Source organism: Danio aesculapii, chromosome 25, assembly GCF_903798145.1.
Source record: "Danio aesculapii chromosome 25, fDanAes4.1, whole genome shotgun sequence".
NCBI classification, from domain to species: domain Eukaryota; kingdom Metazoa; phylum Chordata; class Actinopteri; order Cypriniformes; family Danionidae; genus Danio; species Danio aesculapii.
This window is the reverse complement of record NC_079459.1, coordinates 20922797-20950184: the sequence shown is the minus strand read 5'-3', so window position 1 is coordinate 20950184 and position 27388 is coordinate 20922797. Positions and strand designations below refer to the sequence as shown.

Here is a 27388-nt window from a genome sequence, read left to right as displayed (position 1 = left end):
GATAGATAGTATAATGAAGTGATGGATGGATGGATGGATGAGTGAGTAAATAAATAGATGAACGATGGGTGGATGGATAGTATAATGAAGTGATGGATGGATGGAGGAGTAAATAAATAGATGGACGATGGATGGATCGACGAAGAGTATAATGAAGGGATAGATAGATAGATAGATAGATAGATAGATAGATAGATAGATAGATAGATAGATAGATAGATAGATAGATAGATAGATAGATAGATAGATAGATAGATAGATAGATAGATAGATAGATAGATAGATAGATAGATAGATAGATAGATAGATAGTAAATTGGCCTTTTCAAAGCTCACTAAAACAGCAAAAATACAGCAAATACTGTGGTTGTGTGAAATAATACTACTACTTAAAAAGAACCATTATGGTTTTAAATATATTTGAAAGCATCAGTTGCTATTGTCACATAATACATCAAAAAAACAATCATTCAAATAAGTTGATTTGCTGCTCAAGAAACATTCGTCATTATTATTATTATTATAATTAACGTTGAAGATTGCTACATAATCTTTGCATGGAAACAGAGTTTTAGAATTCAAAAGAGCAGCATTTACTCATAATAGTTTTTTTATTAATTGATTAATAAAATAAAGTCTTACTGATCTCAAACTTCTCAACTTGAATTACGTGACACTGCAAAAGCACACTAAGTATCGTTTCATCTTACATAAACTCTGCATTATTTAACAACAATTAAATGTTCCTTATAATCCGAAGATGGAGCAATTAACAGCAAATCTGGTGATCTCATCATAATCCTTGTTGACTAAAACAATCTTCAAGCACCTTCCGGCAGGTATGAGGTCACAGACAGGTGTGCTAAAAACCCAATAAACATGTAACCCGCTTAAAGCAGCAGACCACTAAAAAACTCTTCAGTCAACAGTAAGTCAGCTGTGGTGTCTTCTGTGGTTTCCTGACATCCAGGTGTTTCTTCAACGGAGGCGCAGTGAATCAGCTCTCATTACCCTGTTAAAAGGGCAAAGAGAGGCTGACGCCCCCCCGGATGACTCACTATGAGTCACAGTCCTTTGGATGACAGATTCATATTGTAAAAATCACTGTGGGGCCTTTCAATTATAGCAGGGCCCCCCAAAAAACAGGGTTACGGCACGCAGAGAGCATGCCTCAAGGAATCTGTCTATCGCTCAAAGCCCATGAGTCACAGAGAAGTGGCCGCTGACTGTGATTCTGTCAAACCTGCATTAATGCTGCTGTATGTAAGTTCACTGAGGTCTAGAAATGATTTAGTGGTCTATGTAACTATATCAGGGTTTCAACTGTAAGTCAAATGTTAAATTAGATTATCTTTTTGACTAAAGAGTTAAATCTTCATGACCTATCTACCTTATTTTTCACATCGCAGCAATTGAAATGTGTCGAGATATCTGATCTCGTTCGCTTTCATTCACTTTTAGGAAAATAAACTTTTTTTAATGTCGTCTTGACTTGTTTTAGTTATATTATTATTTGTTTAATATGTTTGATTGCCAGATTACAATCTTAAAGGATTAAAATGGCACGGAATAACCATAATAGGCAAAATATGTGAAATAATGTGAAAAAACATGATATAGACAAAAAAGGTCAAATATACTTATTTATTTTCATTTTTTGTAATTAATTAATGGCATACGAGTAGCATTTTCTACATTCATGGTAACATAATAAATATTTCAATATTTAATTTACAATCATAACTGCTTTTTAATAAATATTAAGCATCATAACAATAAAACTGATAGAAAGTTCAATTTAGTCAGGGATTAATGTGAAAGTATTCCAGGAGACAATTTTTAAATATTTCCCTTAAAATGTTTTCAAAAAAAAAAAAAAACGCTCTCTAATAGGTTAAAAATATACATTATATTAAAATATATTTTACAGTCAAAATATTCTTACAAAAGCCACAAATTGGATCAAAGTATTTAAATAAAATCTAAGTAAAATTTAAAATGACAAATAAAAATCTCTGATATTCCGCAACTTGGACCAAAAACAATATAACAATATAACTGACTTTTAATGTCAGGAATAAAGCTCTTATATTTCAGAAATTTCTTGACCTGTGGGAACCCTGGTCTATAAGTTCGCAGCATGTTTCTGCTATAACATAAATAATACATTTCAATTTTTTAATTCTGACTTTTTCTTGCAGTTTACAGACTGCGGGCCGTATCATACACCCGGCGCAATAAGGCACATGTTTTGCACGATTTGTTGCAATTTTCAGACCAGTGTAACCCTAATTTTCACATTTTGCGCTACGTTGTTTAAATGGCAAATCTTTGGCAAAACTTTGTGGACTCATGGGTGTGCCGGTCTTGAAAGGAGGTGTGTTAAGGTGCATTGGCGCATTTCTATTTTGAGGAACTGAAAAACACTGTGCCATTGACCAACTAAAAGTAGGTCTAAAGTCTAGCGCTGAGCACGTTAGTTATGTCCAAATGCTATACACATTGCTTAATACACACAGGATGTACAGCAACACAAAAATATCTTTACATATGAAAAAAATTAAAGGATTAAAATGTTACAAATATTATTATTATCTACATAAAGATAACAATCACTCAATCCATTTCTTCATCTCGGGGGGCTTTTTCAGTTTACTAATGAAACTTGCTTTGGTATAACGATATTATTATTATCAGTATTATTTATTATATGCATATTTATATTTGTTTTAATAAAAACAAGCTTAGATTTGTCCACCTGTCGGGTTTCGAACCATATAGGACATAGTTCGTGTGTTTGGATATAATTCAGTTTTTTGACCACACTTCGTTATTATTGTTCTAATTTTCTGGAAATTAGAACTGAATTTAGAAATAGTTTTAAAAAAAATCTTTGCGCTTAAACTAAATTAAATATGTAGGCTCATGGATGTCTTCAGTGGAGTGTGTACAACACCATTTCCTTATCCAAGAAAGTAAAGGAGTAAAGTAAAGAGTAAAAGTAAAGTAAAGAGGCCAACTGGAGGAGGCTCATTCTTTATCCTTGCGCAGCAGATGGTCTGTTTAATGGTTTTCTGGCTAGTGAAGTGTTCCGTTTTTTCCACTTATAAAATCCACTATGTACATAGCAAATGTGCCATGGCACGACGCAAGACTCTGATTGGTTTAATGCAAGTTACACTCAAAACACAACAATAACTCATTAAAAGAATAAGCACAACCCTGTTAGACCATGCGCACAGGGGCACAGAGCATACTTTTCCATCCTTAAAATAGCAAAAGCAGATTCGGACACACCCTGAATGCTTTTGCGCATGAGCTTTAGACTTTGCGCCTAGATCGTTAAAATAGAGCCCTCTCTCGCAATTCGGACTTTATTCACAGAATTGTGTTTTACATCTGTAAATTGTACATTTATATTGCTGGATAAATTTAAAATCTGTGAGAAATAAAACAAATGTGAGAAAAATGTTCAGACTTGAAAAACAAAACTCAAAAAAATGCAGGAACCACAAAAATTCACAACTGCAAAAAATCATATTAGTAGTAAAAAAACGGACAGCAAGATTAAAATAAAAATCACTATTCACAATTGGAAAAGCAATAATGTAGTCAGAATTCTGAGATAAAAAGTTCCTATTACTATCTATTTTGTAATTCTGTGGCAAAAAAAAAAGAAATAAAAAAATTAAATAAAGTTATTTATTCGAGAAATCAATACATAAAATAAACACTTCTTTATTTACTTTAGTTTTGTTAAATGCATTCGAACTGGAAATGTCTTTCTAGGTTTATAAACCTTAATGGATCACTAAATAATTGACAGCCTGAAGAAGAATTCAACTGTAAATATAAAAAAAGCACTTATTAAAAAAGTCATAAACTAAAGTGAAAAGAAATCACTTGTTTAGCTTATACAAGCCATTAGCATCCACAAACACTGAAGGCCTCATCACTACACAGCATCTCCATCACTACACAACATCTCCATTCACCTCAGCCTGTTGTTACTGAACTCAAAGACATCTTCAAGTCTGAGCACACTTAACAGTGCGCTTTGTACGCTCTCTCCAGGGGCCAACGTGAGATAGCGCTGACATTTTGTCCCCAAAAAGCCTCACTTACAGGCTCATCCAGTCAAAAAGCATCCCACGGGGAGGACGATGAGCACAGAGATTGAGTCTCTATCAGCCCATTACACTTGACCCTTAGTCCTGAACCCAGAGTCTTGCTTACAGCACCTTAGACTTTTGCAGAGGCTCGTGGGAAGGCATACTGTACTGGAGGTGGGCTCATATGTACACTAAACAAACAAGCAGGACAAAGGACGAGGTCTTATGTAAGCTGGACTGGAATTTGTGCGCATGTTTTGGATGGGGAGAACAAGCGTGTTCATTGTGGGATGTTTGACTGTGGGATTGTGGGTATGAGTTTACCTTCGTCCTGTGTGCCGTCCGATTCCTCCAACACCAGGCTGTTCATGCAATTAATTTCCCAATCCTGAAGGTCTGTGCTCCAGAGTGCCGGGATCAGCACAGGATGGTGACAGCTGGACGCCATACCATTGAATATACACAAAACATTTAAATTAGTTTCACAAATGTAGAGTACGAAACAACCACATGACGTTTTCTTACATGTATACACTTATTATTAACCAGTTATGTATGGAATAAAAATCGCTGTCATAAATATTTCGTGCGTAAATAAAATTCACGCATCCGTAATTATAAAATCGTAAAGGAAATCGGAACGTACTCGTAATTTTACGAGGGTACAATTCCAAAATCTGCGATTAGAACAGACACAGATACGACATTTTCTTTGACTGATTGTATATGACTGATAAATTTACGATGGGTGTACTTTACAAACACAAAATACAGTTTCACCACAGACACGAAGCCCGGATTACGAGTACGAATCAAACAGAGACACTTCACTGTCAAAATTACATCACCGCTGTCACAGGCATTAATAAACAAGCGAGAGTCATCGATAACAAGGGCATGCCTGCTGGGCACTCAAGCTCCCCACACACAGTCTCAGGTAAGATTTTTGCTATTCCATCTTTGAGAAATGTCCGTCATGAGCTGTAATAAAGGTTAAGACTTAATAAGGTCCATTTTTGCTGTGTTTCTTGGACATTTTACAGAATCAAAATTAAGAACTGGCCGAGGATAGAGGTCTAGCATAAAGTTAGATAACATTACAGGCAGCGAGCGCAGAGTCTCTCAGTGAATCACTTAACGATGTTCAACTATAACATGACATCTGTTGATTAAGAAACCTTTTTTAACTGTTTAAGTAACTCACAAACACCCTATAAGATCACCAGAGAACACAAACTAAATTAGACAGAATTATCCAGTATAGGAAGATAAAACAAAGAAAAGTTTTACTCTTATCAATTAATTAACTTTAAATAAACCAGAATAAGTAAAATATAATGTGGTAATTAAACAATCACCAATATAGAACACACACACACGGAAAGAGAGAAACACACAGAATAGTATAAGGCTAAATAGTAAAATAAATGTTTATGGTAATAATTTATTAATTATAATGATGCAATATAATGTAACTAATAGTTTAATCAAGTAATTTAACAAACAAATAATAACAAATAACATAACATTTTTATTATTAGTTACTAATACCTTACTTTGTACAAATTTAAAAATATCTATATATGAAATATACATACATACATACATACATTGAAATAATAAAAGAAAAACGCCACGAAAGAGTTAAAGACTTTCAGAAAAAGGAAAAATAAAAATAAAAATAGTGTGAGACTGATGATTTCAGCCAGAGGAGAGAATAACATCAAATTTACTCTCAGCCCCATAGACACTGGATTACAAGCACCCCGCATAAGCGGTAATTCGTTTTTTGTAATTTTACACAAAGATGATATAACATTCATAGATGCATATAAATGTTCATATGATTTAAAAAAAAAAAAAATCTGAATATTAAAAACGTTCAAGGATTTAAGATTATGATGGCCATTAAACGTGTCATAACAGTCTTGTGAAAAGGTACCATTATTTATTTAACTTTGCTTAAGATAATAGTATAATAATGTAGTTATAATGTAATGTTTTTAAAGCAGAGTTAAATACTTAAATATAACCATCTACATATTAAAAAAAGAACATACAATAAATTATATATTTGGTTCTCGAATCTGATTGTCTGATAGCTGTGCGATATTCTGTAATATCAGCACTTGTACAGCCTCTTCACCCTTGTGTATTACTAAGCCCACCTAGAGTGACAGCAGATGAATAAACTCACTACTGTTTGACAAATATCTCAGCTGTTGGACAATATAATGTACTTCTCAGGATTTTTTAGGTGAGAATATAGTTATTTTGGTTGCAATTGTGCAGTTTATTTTTAAGGACAGTGCATATTTTAAAATATTTATAAATTTCGGAGATTCGGCACGTCGGCGACCATTAGCATGCAAAGCAAAGAAATTGAAGATTGACGCTCCAAGATGCTGACAGAGACCGCATAATAAGTCCTTAGAGGAAAAAATTAAAAAACAGATGATCAAATTATTATAGAACAGATAAGTGACGCTCTAACTCAATCTTTCTCTTTTGCATTTTGTAGTGCTGTATATATACCATGGTAATCTGGTAGTTTGCGCTTTGCTTTTTCAGGGTTAATTATTGTGAAATCCCGATTGTAACAGAGAAATACTGGGAAATCTCTGTAAACTGATGGCATATCATGCCGTTCAACCTTATAATTTTAAAATGTCAGCAAAATCACCTGTTTTGTCATCACTTAAGACATTACGCTAGAGAATCATTCAAGTACTAGCTCTAAAGTGACGTTGGTAAATTAGCAACGGTTTCTGCTATTCTGACATCAGCTGCAAATGTGAATGGCGGAGGAAAGTAGATTTTATTTTTTATACAGAGGATTACGCCGTTGAACTGCTGTATAAAAGTGCAATATCACACTCGTAGCAGTGCGATATTGGTCAGCGGCCTCGAGTCAATGCATGCCTCCCACCAGTGCCGATATACACCCATATTGCTGTGATACTGCTCATATATACATGTATATGAACCATTTTGAGGGATGTAAACAAAAACAATGGTTCCAAATTTTTTCCTGTTTTACATTTTTAATTTCTATAGCTTCCGAGAATCCAAAAAGAGTCACTTATTGATAAATAATGTTATGACAGCGGTTTTGACATTAAGTTATGATTGAATTGCCTCTATTTACAGTTATGAAATAGTTTGATAACAAGCAGAAAATGTTCATGGGCCAATGACATGACCACATTGAAATGGTCTATATATAATTATGCATTCACACACAAACAGAAATACTTAGTTGTTATAATACAGTACAAAATTTTATTGTCTATGTACTATATAATAATAATTGTAATGTATTACATTACTTAATATAGTGAATGTAATAAAGTCTGTATCATATTGTTTCATATCTTATATCATACATCACATATCATATTTCACATATATCATATCATTTATTTAATGTCAGCTTGCATGTCTTCATGGCAAAAACAACTAAGAATAATTCAAATATATTATATAAAAACCAAACAATTGTATTCACTTCAGTATATTTCCATCAATGTGTAATAAGTATAGTCAATTTTATATTGCTTAACTACATTTTTTTTATGATAATAAAGTGTATTTACATATCATTTTTATATTTACATAATTTTAGCTTTGTGACGCTGTGTTGTACATTCACAGACTTTTTTAAAATAATATTTGGACAATTTACAAAGTCAAATGACAAGGTCAAGACCAATTATTTTTATAGACAATGACAAAAAAATAAACATTAAGTATCATAAACTGTATATTATCCACAGAATTTGTCATTTAATTTATAACAGATATTAAAACAATTTTAAATTGTCCAGAATATATATGGACATTTTACTTTAAATCGGGATGACAACGTAAGTGCCACTTGAGAAAACTATAATATATTATTTGTAATTCCAAATAATTTAAGGATTTATAAACATATATATAAAAAATACAATACTTTAAATCATCATATTTGAAAATTTGACATTGGCCAAAAAGGAAGGCCTTTTTATAAATGGTTTTGTAACATTATTGCCTGCTTTTAATCAATTTGGTCAAAAATTTGCTTTGAACCGCAGCCAGCAAACTAAAACTGAAAACGTCACAGTTTAAAAAAAACAAAACATCACTCAATCTCTTCTTTCTCTTACTATTAAAAGCCAACCGTGTCCCTGTGCCCGTCTGTGTTTAACGTCACTGAGTTACGTAAGCCTTGAAGTGGCCTTGTCAGTGAAAAAAAAAAAAAAGCGCACACAAACGGTCTGTCAAGGCTTTTCAGTGGGTAACACATCAACAGGACTGAATGGCAAGAGGAGCGGATGAGTTTTGTCCCTCTTCTGAAGGACTGGCATTGTCTAACAGCATCACAGTGGACAGTAAAGAGCCAGACTGCTCTGACGTCAAACTGAGGCTCCCTGATTTAAAGATTACATAAGAACAACTCCGCATGAGATGCAGAAATTACAGCACAGACTCAGTCATGCTGGATGGAGCAAAAAAATAATAATAATAATAAAAATTACTACTTGTGCTTGAAGGAAATGTCAAGTTCACAATGGTTAGTTTAGTTCATTTCTAAAAGATTTTTGTAAAATAATTTAAGTTTAAATACGTCTCATAGTTTTTCACAAAAATTAATAAGTATTATTCAAATAAAAAATGTGCACAATTACAATGTTAAAGCAGTTACTTCTTTGTGTTTTTCAAAGATGTCCAATTTGTGAATTCTTCAAGGGTTGAAAAACCTTATTTTGCTTCATCTCTGTATGATTTTGTATAATAATTTCAGTTTCAAACATTCCTGACAGTTTGTCACAGCAGGTGAAAACACTTACAAATAGTTAATTTTGCAAAGGTTTAAAACTCTTTTGCTTTATTACTTAATGATTTTACAAACATTTTAAAGTATTTTGGACTGTCACTCATCCCAGCTGAATTAATTGCTTAACTAATACATGTAAAAATGATACAAATGTTAAATTTACAAAGGTATAAAGCTTTCTTTTACTTTATTTCAATATTTTGAAAAAAATAAAATAAAAAAATGTAAAGTTTACATTAAGAACCCTTCCTACTATTAATCTCTTTATGATCTTGTGAATGTTCCTAAAACATTTAAATGAATGCAATGTAACATTTCAAAGGTATATATATATATATATATATATATATATATATATATATATATATATATATATATTATAGGTGGGCATAGATTCATTTTTTTAATCTAGATTAATCTCCCTGTAATCTTGGAATTAATCTAGATTAAAATGGCTCATTTGAATTCTGCCGAAGGCATTCAGAATATGTGTGCTACCCAAATAGTGGCTGAAAGTAAGTCTTTGAGAACGGGTTTCTCAAGCCAGGTGTTGCATTAGACCAGGGGCTCATCTCCTGTTTCCAAATTGCATCACAAACTGCTTGAGAAACTGTTCTATGAAAATTCGTGATGAAAATTAATTATGTTCAATAGGATGTACTTATGTTTACTAACTATTTATTCAGTTAAACATGAATTTTGAACTGGCCTACATATACATACATAATCGCTTTAAACAAATTAACTGAGAATAAACATAAAAGGTTATTAGTGCTATATAATAGTATATAAAGTTGATATCAGTTTTCTTTTTGAAAAAAATATTTCTCAAATGATGTTTAACAGAGCAAGGAAATGTTAACTGCATGTCTGATAATTAATTTTTTTCTGGAAAAAAAAGTCTTGTTTTATTTCGGCTAGAATAAAAGCAGTTTTTAATTTTTAAAAAGCATTTTACGGTCAAAATTATTAGCCCCTTTAAGCTATATTTTTTTCGATAGTCTACAGAACAAACCATTGTTATAAAATAACTTGCCTAATTACCCTATCCTGCTAGTTAACCTAATTAACCTAGTGAAGCCTTTAAATGTCCCTTTAAGCTGTATAGAAGTGTCTTTAAAAATATCTAGTCAAATATTATTTACTGTCATCATGGCAAAGATAAAATAAATCAGTTATTAAAAATGAGTTATTAAAACTATTATGTTTAGAAGTGTTTTGAAAACAATCTTCTCTCGGTTAAACAGAAATTGAGGAAAAAAATAAACGGGGGCAATTAGCTCTGACCTCAACTGTATATATGAAGAGTATATTTATATAAAAAAAATTCTCCTAAAATTTGCATTTTTCATAGGCTCCCATGTTTTGATTGAGTAATTTCACTTTTATGGCAAAGAACAGATAATCACTTTAAACATGAAATAACTGAACACAAACATAAAAGATTAATAGTGTTATATAATAGTATCTATGCTCCTCTGATTTACTACATTTTAAATCTGGTCTTTTTTTTAATACATTTAATTAAAAAGTTGATCTGCTTACTGTTAGGGCTGCTCGATTATGGAAAAAATCATAATCACGATTATTTTGGTCATAATTGTAATCACGATTATTCAAAACGATTATCAGTTGAAGTAAAAAAAAATAAATTAAAAAAAAAAAAAAAAAAAAAAAAAAAAAAAAAAAAAAAATCGCCCTCCTGTGATATATATTTTATATATTATGTTTAACAAAGGAATTTTTAACAGTATTTCTTATAATATTTTTTCATCTGGAGAAAGGCTTATTTGTTGTATTTCGGCTAGAATAAAAGCAGTTTTTATAACTTTGAGACCTATTTTAAGGTCAATATTATTAGCGCCTTTAAACAATATATATTTTTGATTGTCTGCAGAAACTACTGTTATACAATGACTTGCCTAATTCCTCTAATTAAGGCTTTGAATGTCCCTTTAAGCTGAATACTAGTATCTTGAAAATATCTAGTAAAATATAATGTACTTTACATCATAGCAAAGATAAAAGAAATCAGTTATTAGAAAAGAGTTATTATATCTGTTATGTTTAAAAATGGGTTGAAAATAAATCTTTGCATTAAACAGAAATTGGGGGAAAAGGTCGCTAATATTCAGGAGGACTAATAAATCTGACTTTAACTGTATATATGCACAATAATTTCCTCCCTGTAAATAAAGAAAGGGAAAAAAATTATATAGAATAAATATATGAAACAAACTGTGCTTTAAGCATCTTTACTGTAAGAAAAAAGAGCAGTGAGGGATTTTCTGCATTTGTTGTTTGATTCATAATAAAAACAGGCGGCAGCAGGAATATTGCCCTGTCACTTTAAAAATAGTGCGGCTCTGATATGGGTTCACTTTCACATGTCTTTTGATTCTCAACTTGTTTGTTTATTACACAAATGAGGGTTAATATGAATATTTACTAAACACCGCGCTCTGACATTCATGTTTATTCATGTTTAGTTAATATGAATATTTAATAAACACAGCGTTCTGACACAAATGTGCAAGTATTTGACCATTAAAGCGCTCGCATTAAGATGGCGTTAGATGTGTGTGCTCCGCTCGTCTCCGAGGCTAAGTGCGCACACACACACAGAAGCATGCGGTCTCGTTCACGCTTTTAAACATCAATGATTTGAATGTTTATCAATGAATGATGCGCATCCCGTGCTGAAAAAGTTACATTACAGTACATGCTTTTAGTGATGTTCACGTGGAACTGAGCTTTGCAGAGCAACAAATGTGTACAACTGGAAAGGGGGCGGTATATGATGCAATAATCGTTTATCTCGATTAATGCTTTTTCATAATCGTTAGAAGCCAAAATCGAAATCGGATTTTAGATTAATTGCACAGCCCTACTTACTGTCTTGCATTTTAATACCCAAGATATTAGTGATTCTGGTCTTTTCCCAACTTCACTTGGAAGTTTTATGGACCGGTCACACTGAATGTGCTTTTTCAGTTCTGAAAACATATTTTAATTACTTTAGAAAAGAGCAGTGTGCTGTGTTTTGTATGTTGCTAGGCAACCACTTTATCAATGCTCGGTGTTAAAGTGTGTAACATTGAGAAGAGTTGCAAAACACCAGCTGTCAATAGAAAACCATTTAAAATGGCAGCTCTCTATGCAAAAGAATGCACTCGGTGTAATTAAGGCCTATGATGGGTTTCAGAAACGTGAAGGGATAGTTCACCTAAAAATTTAAATGTCCTCAAACTCCTGTGGTTCTAAACATTTATAAATTCCTTTCTTCTGGTAAACAAACCAAGACATTTTAAAAAATGTTAATGACAAAATCAGTCAGTGGGTGTTTTTTCCAAAATTCTTTAATATTTTTGCATTGTGTTCAACAGAAGAAAGAAACTCAACCAGTTTTGGAAAAGGTGAGTAAATGATGGCAGATTTAGAATTTTGGGGTATACAAACCCATCAAAGATTGCTATGAACCATCTTAGCTTGTACTCTTAAATTGATTTTAAACGTTAAGGCAAAACTACTCATTTGTTCTCCTTTACTCCTCTTTGTTTTCTTTCAGTTCCCTCTTTGGCCTCTTAAGGCGAGTGCTTGGTTCTCAGACGGCTCATTTCTCTGCCCAGTAAAACCCTGATACTGTGAATCAGAGCGGGGCATTTAGGCTTGACCTTGTCGGTAGTGCCGTGGTGCCAGGCGAGCAACGTGAACCCGTTCCCTGATGTGTAGGAGCTTTGTGCTGACTGCCATCTGCATGTCAATGCCAAATATCCCCTTTGAAACTGGCAAATAGCTTCGTTTGCCCTTATAATCCTGTAAAGTGGCTGACAAAGCGCATGGGCAGAAGCGTCTCTCGCCAAGCCACAGCAAATATCGTTTTTGAATGCGAACCGAAAACCGTTCGCAAACACGAGTGTTATTTATGCACACGCTTATAAAAGGAATCAGGTTTGCATTCTGTCAAAGGATTCTTTACACAGAGTATTGTATATACAGCGGCCTTAGAAACTATTTAACAACTTGACAATATAGCCTGTCTTTATATGTCTGAGTACAGCTTGAGTAATTCAAGTGGAACTCATGGGCACATCACCATAGCAACTGTTACATCAGCACATAAACATATCTGCTATCAAATCCCATACATTTATGTTTGACGTCTGTCGACATGAAAAGCATTGATGTTTGCTCAGATATTTTCTAGAAATGCAAATTAAGTTTAGCAAATTTATTTTTATACTGTACATTATATTGTATTAAACTAATAAAATCATGTAAAAATAGAATAGAGAAACGGAGAATGTTTAAGACCGCTGACTTTATTTATAGTTTTAAGCGCAGTTTTTTCAGATATTTTAGCTGTATCTCATTTCAGAGGCTGCATCCTCCAAGGGACACATTCAAAGGGCGCTGTGTCATCGAAGAGTCTCATTTTAAAAGATTTGAAGGCACCTCCAAATGCATCCTTCGTTTCAGAGGTAATGAAGGATACAACCGGTGGATCATTTGCAACCTCGATAATCCCAAGATTCATTGCACGCTGATAAAAGCCGGACGTTTTTAAACCAAAACTTTAGATTTAAATGTATGACAGTTTTAAATGTGTGAACTAGGTTTTTTTTCACTTGGATATCTCAACATGTTAATAAACAAAAGAGTATAAATGGTCTTATTAAAAAGTGATTTGATAGACAGTTCACATTTTTATGTGTACATGTATGGACTTGTGTAAATCTCTTTTTGCCTTCAGATCGCTTAAAATAAGTTTTAAAATCCCTTTGAAAAAAGTCATTACAAATGTAATTTACGTTTCGGTTGCTAGGTGATGAGATCTGTCCTCTGTAGGCTAGATCGTCTCATTTCAAAACGCTTGGTTCGGCCTGTGTGGACTTCGAAGGACTCACCTTGAAGTCTGCATCCTTCAGAGGATGCAGCCTCTGAAATGAGACAGCTTTAGATACACTTTTAGGCAACACGATACCCATGTTTTATTTCAGAAGAGCTCAGTATTTTAAGAAATCAATTATTGGTAGAATTCTGATTTCAATCAATTACAAAAAAACATTTTCTGAACGGCTAATCTGAATCTTATTGAAATGATAAGAAATTTGAAAGAAGTATCAGACCTTAAAAAAATAAAAAATAAATAAAAAATAAAAAACAGCATTTTACTTGAGCCTATACCTTAATTTTAAGTGGTCTCTTAATTTTTATCCATAGCACATGTAGAACATGAATAAAAAAAGCTAACTATATATCAAAACTACTAAACTGACGTTTTTAATTACTTACTATATTAATCCTTCGTATTGTACTGTAAAATTCAATAGAGATGCAAAATTGTCAAAATTCTGAGCATTGTGCACTTGGTACATGTTGGATGATGGGTTAATAAATAACAAACAAACAAACAAACAAACATTGATAATCTATTTAAATCCATATCTATTAAATTTTTTAAATAAAAAATATATTAAATACTTTACCTCATAATTTTGTGATGCCAATATATTCACTTGAAACCTTTTAAATGAATGATTTTAGAAAAAAAACTAAATTTTCAGTGACCATTTATCAGTTATAGGTAGGGCCAAACAGAATATGCAGATATTTTTTCTATTTCTGCACAGAATTTTGTTAAAAGAATCTGCAGATTTATGCTAAATATTTTTGGGGGGTTTAATACCTAAAACCTTAACATATGAAATAACGTTTTAACTTTAATGTTTACAATGGAAATCTAATTAGATGCACTTATTTGGTAAACAAAGCAAGCCTCTCACATAATATATCTTCTAAAATACAGAAAATATTACTTTACAAACTGTATTGTAAATAAATCATATGAACATTTTCATATTAGTCAATAATATTACTGATATTAATTTAAAAACTGAATAAACAAATGTATACACATTTTCACAAGTAAATAAATCAACTCAATGATCGGCAAAACATCTGTGGATTTCTGCATGCACAGATTCCGTGTGGGTCTAGTTATAGTTCATTAACATGAAAATGATAATATAATAATTAGGGCACTCACATGTCTATAGGCACTCGCAGCAGAAGAGGCAAAACTGTGGCCTCCTCAGTCATATTCATAATACGAGACTCCAGAAGCAGAATGATGGTGAGGCCAGTGCGAAAGACAGCCTGCAATCCTGCAAAAAAAGCAAAAAGAATTAACCCGATTGCTATTCTTTATAACGGCACTGAAATTGCACACTTTGATAAGTAAATATGACAGCGAGACACTTGAGATGTTATTTGTAGCACAAACAAGAAAAGGGGGTTAATACCGTGCAGCATTATAAGATCCCAGATGGCCAACACTGAGTCCCAGCACGGCAGAGAGGTGAAGAGAGTGAGAAACCACTGCATGATGAAATGCACACAAGACACCCCGAGAGCCTCCTAAACAACACACTGCTGTCAATGTCTGATACCCAGGATTAGTCTTTGAAAACGGGTCATATTTGATATGCTTACATGATAAAAATGTAATTAAATAAAACATCAAATTAATCCAAATAAAATATATACTAAACAGTAACTGAATAAATAAATTTGCAATAAAACATGCATATATATCCAAATGTGTTGCATTAGATTTATGAGAAATTGAGGAATAACTGTTACAGATGGCACAATCCAAAAACTTAAGTCAAATATGTCCTAATACAAGATTTAATATGGAAACCAGCTTTTTTTTTGACTGGGTTAGTAAACTAAAGCTAAAATTAAACCTTAAAATGAACAATTTATGCCCCTGTGTGTAAGGATATAACCGTCGGTAACGGAAGGTTTCAATAACATGTTTGCCAGTACAAACTGAAGGCAATCTAGAATTTAAATATCAAGCTTGCTGATCACTTTCTTCTAGGGATACTAATTTCGGTTAATTTTGCCAACCCACAACCGCCACTCGTTAACCAAATATTAAGTGTTAACTGGTCAGATCAATATTAAATTATTATTACATTTTTTTCTAATTGACGTGTCTATTTTGTGTCTGACACATTAAATATTGCATTTTAAAATACTGATTTATATTAACATGCAAACATATTAACAACACAATATCTTCACGTACCAGCAGCGTTTCCAACAGCATAGAAAAAAGAACTAAATAAAATGAATAAAATAAATAGGCCTGCCCTAGATATTTTTCACTTAAGTTACAAGTTTTGATTATAAAATGAAAACACTGACTGAATCCTTTAAGAACCAGCATAGGCAGCTTTTTTCCCATCATGTTTTTTTTTCCTTCCGTCAAATAAAAATAGCAGGCTACCTCAAATCTAATCGCTCCACAGAAAATATGCATTTAATCAATGCTCTGCTGTTATTCTTATATCATAAACCTCTGCCAACATTTTCAATAGAAGTCATTAGTTTAAAGATTACGTCTTGAGCGCCTGGTTTTACCTTAGAGCTTCTGTGCTTTTATTTCCTCTGTCTCACTTGCAGTTCATGTGCACGTGCTGCATGTGATGAAAGACAATGACGAGGCCCATATGTTGACCTTTTGTAAAGTATAGGCTACTATAGCATATAACAAAGCGCGCTCTGACGGAGAGAAAATCCAGATGCTTCAACTTGTGGCCGGCTTGTTTCCAAAGAAGCGCACATTTAAGAAAGTTGTTTTGCGGCTTCTTTCTCCAATTGTGCAAATAAAAAGAAGTGTTTATGACACTGATCCAGGACAGAGGCAATCAGCTTCAACTCGTCTGTATCAAACTGTGACCAGCAATATTCTTTTTTCATTTTGCTTCTTTGGCAAAATGAAAGAAAAGGCACACGTGGTTACCATCCTGCGAGTTAACAAATTTGTGTTGCACATTCATGCAGCCAATTAAAAAAAAATTAAATAATATTTTTTAATCCTTTATCTGATACTATTAATCTCCATAGCATCCTTTCGGTTAACGGTGAATCGGTTATTACGAGCATCCCTACTTTCTTCATTTATGTTTATTTCATTACTTTAAAATCTTTCATATATTTTTTCATGCCTTGAATGATCCTCAGAGATGGTGGTTCTTCTATGTCCAAAATGGATTAAAAAAATATTTTCACCAAAAACAATTTTCACCTGGGGCGTTGATAGACCCATTTACTAGGCCACACGCCCCAATACAAACTTGCTGTTCCCCAGTAAAAGCTTTGAGTTAGCTACAATTTATTTTATGTGTAAAAGAGGTAATCCCTTTTGTAATCCCATTGTTTCTCTATGCAACAACAAAGTTAACATTTCTAAAAGCAATTTAAGTGTCCCAGGGGGCTGTGTCCCAGTAGAGAATCATGTCTAGCAACACTCCGGGTTTTAAACTGACACTGCCACTGTAATACAGAAACTCTGTCTGTTTGTCCAAGTTAGCAACAGTAATAAAAAGGAGAGGTTGGGGCTTACTGATAGGCTGACTGGACAAAACACCACAAAAACAATCTGGACGCTCAGTGACAGATCAACAGTGCCCACTGGGCAACAGTCAACAGATGACTTGGCGCATTAATGAATGAAAGTTTATTACTACATAAGCTTGAATTTAAGGTGCCTTCAAACTAAGTTCTTTTTCGTTCTGCGTTTGAGAGCCAAAAAGAAGTATAAAGTATACCCCCATGCAGTAGGCCAGGATGTAAAATTGTCATACTCATAGAGGTCATGCTGCTTGCATGCACACTTAAACACAACAATGATGGTGACAGAGTAGAGTTTCATAAACATCTGTCAAACAGCCTTCTCCACAAGAAACGGCACCACAGTGCATCGCATCTTTACATTGTTTTCTACTTGCCACAGCCAGTGTGCAAACTCATATTAAAGCGTGACAATATGGGCTTCTCGACCAGTGTGTGACCCCTCAGACTAAAACTCTAAAAATCTCTTTAAAAAGTGATTGTACAGGTGTATAAGCATCTGTACCAGTTCTGCTACTTTATTCTTCAGTGTATTCAGATGGCTAGTGATACAGTTTAGGAAGTTGCTCTGCTGTTTGACCCCTGTGTAATAAGAAACAAATTGGGGGTAATTGAAAAGGGTCAAAGTAGCTCAAAGGTGTTAAGAAGCCAATACATTCTAAACACTAACTTTGATTCAGTCTGATTTTCTTAGAAATTATATTATTTCAGTTTGTTTTTTTATTTCATCTGAAGTATACCGGGCCCTTTATGACTAATTTTTAAAATATAATGATGTATTCCGCCAAGTCGTTGCACTTTGCCCAGTTTGTGAGTTAGCAGCATCATCTTTTCTCCTGTTCTGCAGTCTAATAGCTCAGCTTTTGGACAGCTGCGCTGACTCAACACACTGCAAGAAGAAAATCCCATAAGAGTTCACCAAACAGCACAAATGCTCTGAGGAGGCAGACAGACACCACTAAAAAAAACAGAGGAGCTCATTTGAAAGCCCTTAGGAGGAGGTATTTATGACACAATGACAAATCTATGAGGGACGGTAAATGCGAAACGCATCTCAAGAGAAACACAGTAATCTATACAAACACTAGAGGGCTGAGACATTTAAAGCACAGTGTGTTATGTAGCAGGTACTTATTTTTTTATTTTCAGACATACTTTTTTATGAGTGGAGACCTTGGTTTAAGATATAGATTTTAGAAGCAAAGGAAAAAGAAGGCCCGGTTGCTATAAAAGTATGTTGGGATGCTGGTCCTGATAAGTATGTGAGCCAGCAATATTATTCATAAACACAGATACAAGCATAATCACAGTATAATTTATATGTATTATGTATTTACGTTTGTGTAAATGTAGCTATACATACATGTGTGTATTCACTACCTGACCAAAGTCTTGTTGCCTATCCAACAACAAAAAATAACTTGACGTTTAGTTGATCATTTGGTATCAGAAGGGGTTTATATGAAAGGTAAATGCCTCTAGATTACGCTTATTTTACCAAAATAAAATATGATCAAGCCTTGATTTTTAATTATTTAATTAGGACGGTAAGGTCTGACTTTGCTTACACAAAAGTCTAGTCACTTAACAGAAATAATGTACAGTATAGAATGTAAAGTCATGGTGCTGTGGAAAAAGAATTAATATTGTGTAGGACTCCCATGAGCTTGGAGGACTGCATCCATACATCTCTGCAATCACTCAAATAACTTATTAATAAAGTCATCTGGAATGGCAAAGAAAGCATTCTTACAGGACAGAGTTCATCAAGATTCTTTGGATTCATTTTCAATGCCTCCATCTAACCCGAGACATGCTCAATAATGTTCATGTCTGGTGACTGGGCTGGCCAATCCTGGAGCGTCTTCACCTTCTTTGCTTTCAGGAACTTTGATGCGGAGGCTGAAGTATGAGAAGGAGCAGTATTCTGATGAAGATTTTGCCCTCCCCTCTGGTTTGTAATAAAAATGGGTAGTACAAATGTCTTGATACTTCAGGCTGTTGATGTAGCCATCTGTTTCGCAGATCTCTTGCACACCCCTCGAGTAACTGTAGCCCCAAACTATGATTTTTCCTTTACAAAACTTTACTGATTTTTGTGAAAATCTTGGGTGTATGTGGGTTCCAATAGGTCTTCTGCAGTATTTGTGATGATTGGGATGCAGTTCAACAGATGATTCATTTGAAAAATCCACCTTCTGCAACTTTTCCAAATGATCAACTAGAAGTCAAGTTATTATTTGTTGCTCTTACAACTGGGATGAATGACGAGACTTTTGTCAGGTAGTGCATGTATGTATATATATATATATATATATATATATATATATATATATATATATATATATATATATATATATATATATATATATATATATATGTGTGTGTGTGTGTGTGTGCGTATATATATATATAGATAGATATAGTAACATGCATATACAATGATAACACAAATATAGCATACAAATACTGCATCTAATTAATATGAATAAAAAAAAGAATTTTTTTATTAAATATTATTTAAGTTTTTGCTTTTGTTTGTTTTTTTTTATAAACAAATATTTAAGTACTCAAATCATTATTATAGCAAATACTTCTAATACTAATATAGTTCATAATTCTTACCAAGTGCTGGAAGAGCAGAGGTTTTCTGTGCTTCAGAAGCTGGTGAAAAACCAACGCTTGATGCTGAATCCTGAAATAAAATAAATTAATAAAGAGATACGCTATTTGACTAGGTATATTTAATGAAAGCAAGATTATTCAAGCAATTAATTACTGGTATATTATTAATAAAATGTTTGGCCTATATACAATATACTAACTTTTTGCAGACTCCTTAACTGATGCTTACACAGAATATAGAATACTTTTAAATGTACAGCTAAAGCTCTCACTTTTTCATGGATGAATCAAAGAGCTCTGATAGATATTTGGGCTTCTCTAACAGAGCGACCAAAGCCCAGAAAGCCTCTTCTTCAGACAAGATCATCAGGAGCACAGCAGCTATATAGGACATCCCTAAACAAAACAAAAAAAACAATCCTTAAGGCATCACACAGTCTTATTATGGCCTGAATGTCAAGGACAAACTAACAAAATTAGCTCCTCAGGAAAAAAAGGCAAACAATATTATGACCATGACATGCAATAGCAGCAAGATGGAACTTGACTGCCCTCTTGAGACTGAATAATCATTATGCAGTGAACTTTAATACGCCACAAGAGAACACTCGCAAAGTTCAAGAAGATTTGAGTAATGCCAGTGACCTCATTTGAAGAAGTACAGACAGTTCATTACCTTGTACGTATCCAATCAGAGGATTATATCTGGCAAAGGCAGAAAGAACTCTGAAAAGCTTGGCCTGGCCCTCGATGGCTTCTGGGCGGTCTCCCATCAGAGTCCGATGTGTTGGAAAAGACCTTTCTATATGAGCAAATGTGAAATTTTAAATAACTGACTCTACATACAATGCTTAGGTGATAGAAATAAAACATCTGATGTTAAAGATGCTGTATCTAAGTTTTTGACTCTTCGAAAGCATAAAAACACCATAATATCATTGCAGATATTTAAGAAACATGCTAAGTGAACATTAAGTGAAAAAAAACAATGCTAAAGTCAGATATTCTCTGTTGAAAATGTGGGTTCAGTGTCAGAAAGTCTGTCTTTGTTTTTATCTTTGTAACTCCGCCCACTGCCAGTTTACCCAATTATATTTCAGCACTCTGAAAATATTGGTCTTGGTATCAGTCCTGAATAGACTTGGGCGGTATTCAAATTTTGATACCGTCAAACCTCCCTATTTTACCTCGGTTTACGGTATTACCGTGCATAACAAAAAAAAAATGATGCGAGGTTCAGAGAGCGCCACCAAACTGCTGGCTTGTGTCTAAACCATTCATAAACTGAATACGGTATATGCGACCTTAGGTACGCGGTCACCTGTTTGTTGCACAATTTGCAAATTGTCTTGTTCGTATTAGAGATCTGCACGGGACCAGATTGCGCGGGGGGGGTTGGGGGAGGGGATTGTTGGGGTAGGGGGAAGAAATGATGTGTTCGCCAACAGAAGAGCAAAACCAAAATTCACACACACGCGGTTGCGCGTATGCTCAGGAGCATCGGAAGCGATATTGTTAGACTGGCCGCTCCCATTCAAATTACACCAGAGTTACTGACCGCTCCGTGCTTAATTCGGAAATTTATCCCCGCACAGCAAGAAATCTGGACAGGTCCCACGGCTCCTGCGGTACAGCAGCGGGAATGCTAACCTCTAGTTCGTATTGAAAACTGGTAACAATTGACTTACATAGCAATTGTTTTCCTACTAGGGAAGTCAATAGCTACCAGTTTCCAACATATTTTCAGGATCAGCAGAAAATAGAAATTCAAAGGTTTGCAACCACTTGAAAATAAAAATGAGAAAATGATGATTAAATGTTAATTTTGGGGTGAATAATTCATTTAAGAACAAAGTTGCCTTTAATGAAATATTTCTGGTTTTTGTAGCTCAAAGTGTGCCAGTGATGTCATGGACAATGATTTGTAGTAAACAATCAGACTTTTAATTTCTGTGAGTAAATATGCAGTAAAAGGCAAAAGTGTTCAGGCAGCGCCCCCGTGTGGTTGGCAGGATATTGACCCTCAAATCTGTGCCAAATTACTGCTTTCTCTGGAAAGCCACAGGAAATTTTCAATGCTTTCATTTAAATTTAAGGGACTCATCGAATTTAGCAGACAAAAAAAAAAAAAAAAAGCTTAAAAATTACAATTTTCACAATTTGATTCTAAACATTTCATAAATTATTTGACTAAAAGTTCCACACATACAAATCTAATCGCTCATGCAATATGCGTATATACAAGTGTTGAATTGATTGAATATTTTTGTGAAATTATTATAGTTCGTATTTTTCATCAGTTTTAATACTTAATTTTGATTTAAATTTCAATAAAATTGTTGTTGTATGAATTTTTGCATAACTTAAACGAAAAATTAAATATTTTATATTATATACATAGCTTCTATAGTTAGTCGGTTAAGTACATACAACTAATTTAAAATAATTAAATAATTATGTATATTTCTGCATCATATTCATATCTATCTATCTACCTATACACGCGCACACACACACACACACATATATACACATTGCACATGTCCATACAAATGTAGTTTTATATAGCTTTTTTGCTTTTTATGTTGCTTTTTGCCTTTATTATTAATTAAATAAATATATGGCAATTAAGATAAACAAAAAAGGTAAATAAAATAAATACAAAAGATATAAATGCAATATCTTGCAATTTCATTGGTAATCCAATTGCACAACTCACGCAGATCAAGGGCGATCTGTTTGAAGAGCGTCAGGTCAGCGACTTGGAGAGACGATGCTTGTCCGCTGCTGATCTCATTCTCTGTGTCCACTAAAGAGTCGATAGAAGAGATAATACTGTATTCACTCACTCCAAGATCAACCAGAGGCCTGCGAATTTCAGCCTGACAATCCTGAAACAAACCGTAAGTGACAGTGCGGGTAAAAAAACTGATCATATTTTGAGTTTGCATTAAAATAAAAAAAAACGCATATTATGAAAGATTTGCACCTCATAATTAAAACAACTGCCAGCCCGGAGACTGTCAATGTTTAGCAGGCATCTCCAAACTCGTCCACGTATTGCTGGAGGAATACCAATTCGAATAAACCTCTCGATCTGATATTAAAGGGGGAAAACATTCAATAAATACATATTAAATTACAGGAATCATTTTAAATAAGCAAAACTCGGAGACATGCTCACCTGACTCCTGCAAATGAAACTGGATCCATTCCAGTAACTGAGAAACTCACACAGCTCCTTCACTTTAACTGGATTAGGCTGAGGATAACTGATTAAAACACAGATTTAAAACGTTTTAATTCATTTTTCATTCAAATTATATTTCAAGTTTTAAAAAATTTATTGAATCCTGAACTGCTTGAATAAGAAAACAATTTATTTTTTATAATATATATATATATATATATATATATATATATATATATATATATATATATATATATATATACATTTTTTTGGCATACAAGTGTCAAAGGTTTTTACAATAGGGTATGTTCAATCTTCAGTTAAACAAAGAGAAAACTGAAGTCATTGCATTTGGGAACAGAGATGCGTACCTTGGCTCTAGGGGTCAAACAACAAAAAATAAGGTAAAGTATCTTGGTGTGATTCTGGAGTCAGATATGCGTTTCAGTAGTCATGTCAAAGCAGTTAGAAAATCAGCATACTATCATCTCAAAAACATTGCAAGGATTCAATGCTTTGTTTCCAGTGAGGACTTAAAGAAACTTGTTCATGCTTTTATCAGCAGCAGGGTGGATTACTGTAATGGCCTCCTTACTGGCCTTTCCAAAAAGACAGTTGCAGCTCATCCAGACTACTGCTGCCAGAATTCTGACCAGAACCAGAAAATCAGAGCACATCACACCTGTCCTCAGTTCCTTTCAGAATAGATTTTACAGTATTACTGCTCGTCTATAAATCATTAAATGGCCTAGGACCTACATTACAGATATGCTCACTGAATACGAACCTAACAGATCACTCAAATCATTAGGATCAAATAAACTAGAAATTCAAAGAGTTCAGACAAAGCAGGGTTAATCCGCCTTCAGCTACCGCTGGCCCCTGCTGCTGGAATCAGCTTCCAGAAATGGTCAGATGTGCTCCAACATTAAGCACATTCAAATCAGGACTTTAAACACATCTGTTTAGCTGAACCTTTACTGAATGAGCACTGTGCTATGTCTGACAGACTGCCAGATTGTCTTTCTTTTCTTTTTCATTCCTTTAAAACCTGTTTTAACTTATTTTAATAATTTGTTTTCTTTGTTTTTATTTTCTTATTCTTGTCTCTTTTATTCTTGTTTATGTAAAGCACTTTGAATTACCATTGTGTATGAAATAGGCAATGCAAGTTTATATAGCACATGTTGGAGATCTTTTTTTAATCACTCTAAAGTTCAGAAAATGCTTTGGGTAATCAGAAAAAAAGCATTTATAGTATCTTGTAGAATAAAATGTTGCACAAAATAAAGAAAATGATGTATGAGCATATCCCTTTGTAAAAACTTTAGTACATGAATAAACAATAGTGGATTACCATAATAATAAGAATAAAATAGAGGGAGAGAATTATGAGTTTATTGCCATATCAGCTTCTATGGCTATGGCATGACAAAAAGCTCATTGTTTACCACATTTTACAAGTAACACTTTTCTAAAATTTTAAAAATATTCTAATTAAAAGTCAAAAACAGCAATTGTTGGTGATTGGATGGATTTTGGCCTGATTGGGTAGCTTTACTTGGACAGAAGAAAATTAAGATCGGTTTAAAATTAAGACATACAACATAATACTTTAGTGAATTTAAGTCTTTAAGGCCTTAAATTTTGTTTTTGAAATTTAAGACATTTTAAGACCCTGCAGATACCCATTAATAACATTAAAAATAGGGCATTGCACAGGAATGTGGTTTCTGTTGCAATGTTGACATTTTGGGGGTTTAACAATAAAATAAATAAACAATAAATGAATAATTAAAATGAATAACAAAAAATGGCTAACTCAGCAAAGGAAATACTTAAATATAAGAAAAATGTTAAAACATTTACTTAAAATGACAGACATATTGATAAACAGCCATAAATTAACACCTAATTATATATATTTAGATATTTTCTAACCATTTGACTAAAAAAACAACTTTAGAAAAGACAACAAGCCCAAATTCTCTCTGAATAGCTTGAAAACATTGTATTTTGCCATATTGTCGTCTTAAAAAGTGAACAAACAATTAGCGTTAAGTGTTGATTACTAGCATTAGTAGCATGCACATATTAATTATGGAAGAAGCTGTCTCGTCTTAAAAGAGAACACACAAACCATGAAGTGCTAATTAATAACCATTGACCTATTACAAATACTAGCATGAACAAAATATTTATGTAACTACTTCCTTAGTCTTAAAAGTGAACACACATTTATAAGTGCTAGTTATTAACCATAACGTATTACTACCATTAGCATACACACAATAGTAACTTGTATAAAGTAAGTTACGCATCTAACGTTACCTGTAGTCATGGCATCTTTGCTGGAGTTTCTTGTCTCTTTTCTTACTGAAAGCAAAGCCGAACTCATCGAAGCCCACAGAGCTGCTCCTCCGGGGTTTACTGCTGCTCTTCCCGCTGCTCGAGCTGCTGACTCTCCGTAACATCATTATTATAAAATTAGTTTGATTTCATTTTTTACGCGCGTGCTTTCATCTTTCATCTATAACCGACGCTTGAACTCAGCGCCAGGAAGAAGACAATTAAACCATTCTTCAAAATAAAGGTCCTGACATATTTAGCACTGAAAAAATATAAAAGTCAGAATTAGATTCAGATTAACGCAGACTCATTTCGATTGGACAGCTTTAGTGTTTGAGTTTGGTTCGCTGGTGAACCCACGGGATTTGTTTACCGTTTTGTATTTTTAAACAAGGTGGCTGAGAAAGTTCTTACAAAAAAGTACTGAAGTACTTAACAATAAACTATTCATTCATTCATTTCGGCTCAGTCCCTTTATTTATTCGAAGTCGCCACATAGGAATGAACCGCCAATTTTTCACACAGCAGATGCCCTTCCAGCCACAACCCAACACTGGGAAACACCCACAGACTCTTGCATAAACCCACAAACAAATTTAGATTTACCAATTTAGCTTATTCAATTCACCTGTACCTTGTGTCTTTGGACTGTGTGGGGAACCGGAGCACCCGGAGGAAACCCGAAAATCTAAAAATCTGTTTATTCTACTGTGCTAAAACTGTCAGAGAGACCAGACGTCACATTTGGTTGTCTGCATCAAATAAAAGTTGCAAAAAAATATTTTATATACGTAGAAATAATGATAAACGAAACTAAAAATATTATAATGTTCAAATACTTACTGTGAATATAAAACGTGAAAAAATAAGAGTGAATTCCTGTTTCATTCAGGTTGCTGATAATTCACCATATTTATGTTAAAATAAAGAGAAAATATTTGATCAGTATCTATTGAAATATAAAGCATATGACCATGCTAAATTGTTTTATATGTCAAATATTTACAAACCTTTGGCAAAAAAATCTCTGACCAATTTTATTTTCAACTTAGAAGAAATGTCATTAAAACAGAAGAATAAAAAAAATAAATACAGAACTAGAAATGATCAAATATTTCTTTTCCTACACAAACACACTATATAGATAGTTAGACAGACGGACGGACGGACGGACGGACGGACGGACGGACGGACGGACGGACGGACGGACGGACGGACGGACGGACAGACAGACAGACAGACAGACAGACAGATAGATAGATAGATAGATAGATAGATAGATAGGAAAAAATGTACAATGTTTATACAGTATATACAGTTGAAGTCAGAACTATTAACCACCTTTGAATTAATTTTTCTTTTTTAAATATTTCCCAAATGATGTTTAACAGAGCAAGGAAATTTTCACAGTATGTCTGATAATATTTTTTCTTCTGGACAAAGTCTTATTTGTTTTATTTCAGCTAGAATAAAAGCAGTTTTTAACATTTCAAAAGCCATTTTAAGGGTCAAAATTATTAGCCCCTTTAAGCAAATTTTTTTTTTCTGATAGTCTACAGAACAAACCAACGTTATGCAGTAACTTGCCTAATTACCCTAACCTGCCTAATTAACCTAGTTAAGCCTTTAAATGTCACACATGGCAAAGATAAAATAAATCAGTTATTAGAAATGAGTTATTAAACGATTATGTTTATAAATGTGTTGAAAAAATCTCCTCTCCGTTAACCAGAAATGAACAGAAAAAAATAAACAGAAAAAAAACAAACAGGAGGGCTAATAATTGAGGGAGGCTAATAATTCTGACTTCAATTGTAGTCATTTTTTACTGCATTGCATTCTTGAATACAACATTCAACAAATTCAG

At 33.4% G+C, this 27388-nt stretch overlaps 1 protein-coding gene across 3 annotated transcripts in view; it reads right to left on the bottom strand.

Moving 5' to 3' along the window:
* Positions 1 to 25713, bottom strand: part of si:ch211-266k8.4 (TBC1 domain family member 10B) — a 75889-nt gene extending 50176 nt beyond the window's left edge. For 2 of the 3 annotated variants that reach the window (XM_056451915.1, XM_056451916.1), the window contains exons 1-10: positions 25504 to 25713; positions 23167 to 23254; positions 22972 to 23079; positions 22702 to 22873; positions 20659 to 20784; positions 20255 to 20378; positions 19983 to 20052; positions 15236 to 15350; positions 14980 to 15097; positions 4436 to 4548 (exon numbers count right to left, since the gene is read on the bottom strand). In XM_056451915.1, the coding sequence (XP_056307890.1) occupies positions 4436 to 4548; positions 14980 to 15097; positions 15236 to 15350; positions 19983 to 20052; positions 20255 to 20378; positions 20659 to 20784; positions 22702 to 22873; positions 22972 to 23079; positions 23167 to 23254; positions 25504 to 25649 (1180 nt within the window). In that variant the 5' untranslated portion in view covers positions 25650 to 25713. The remainder of the gene's footprint in view (positions 1 to 4435; positions 4549 to 14979; positions 15098 to 15235; positions 15351 to 19982; positions 20053 to 20254; positions 20379 to 20658; positions 20785 to 22701; positions 22874 to 22971; positions 23080 to 23166; positions 23255 to 25503) is intronic. The other variant, XM_056451917.1, reaches the window with a different exon arrangement.
* Between the last annotated feature and the right edge of the window lie 1675 nt (positions 25714 to 27388).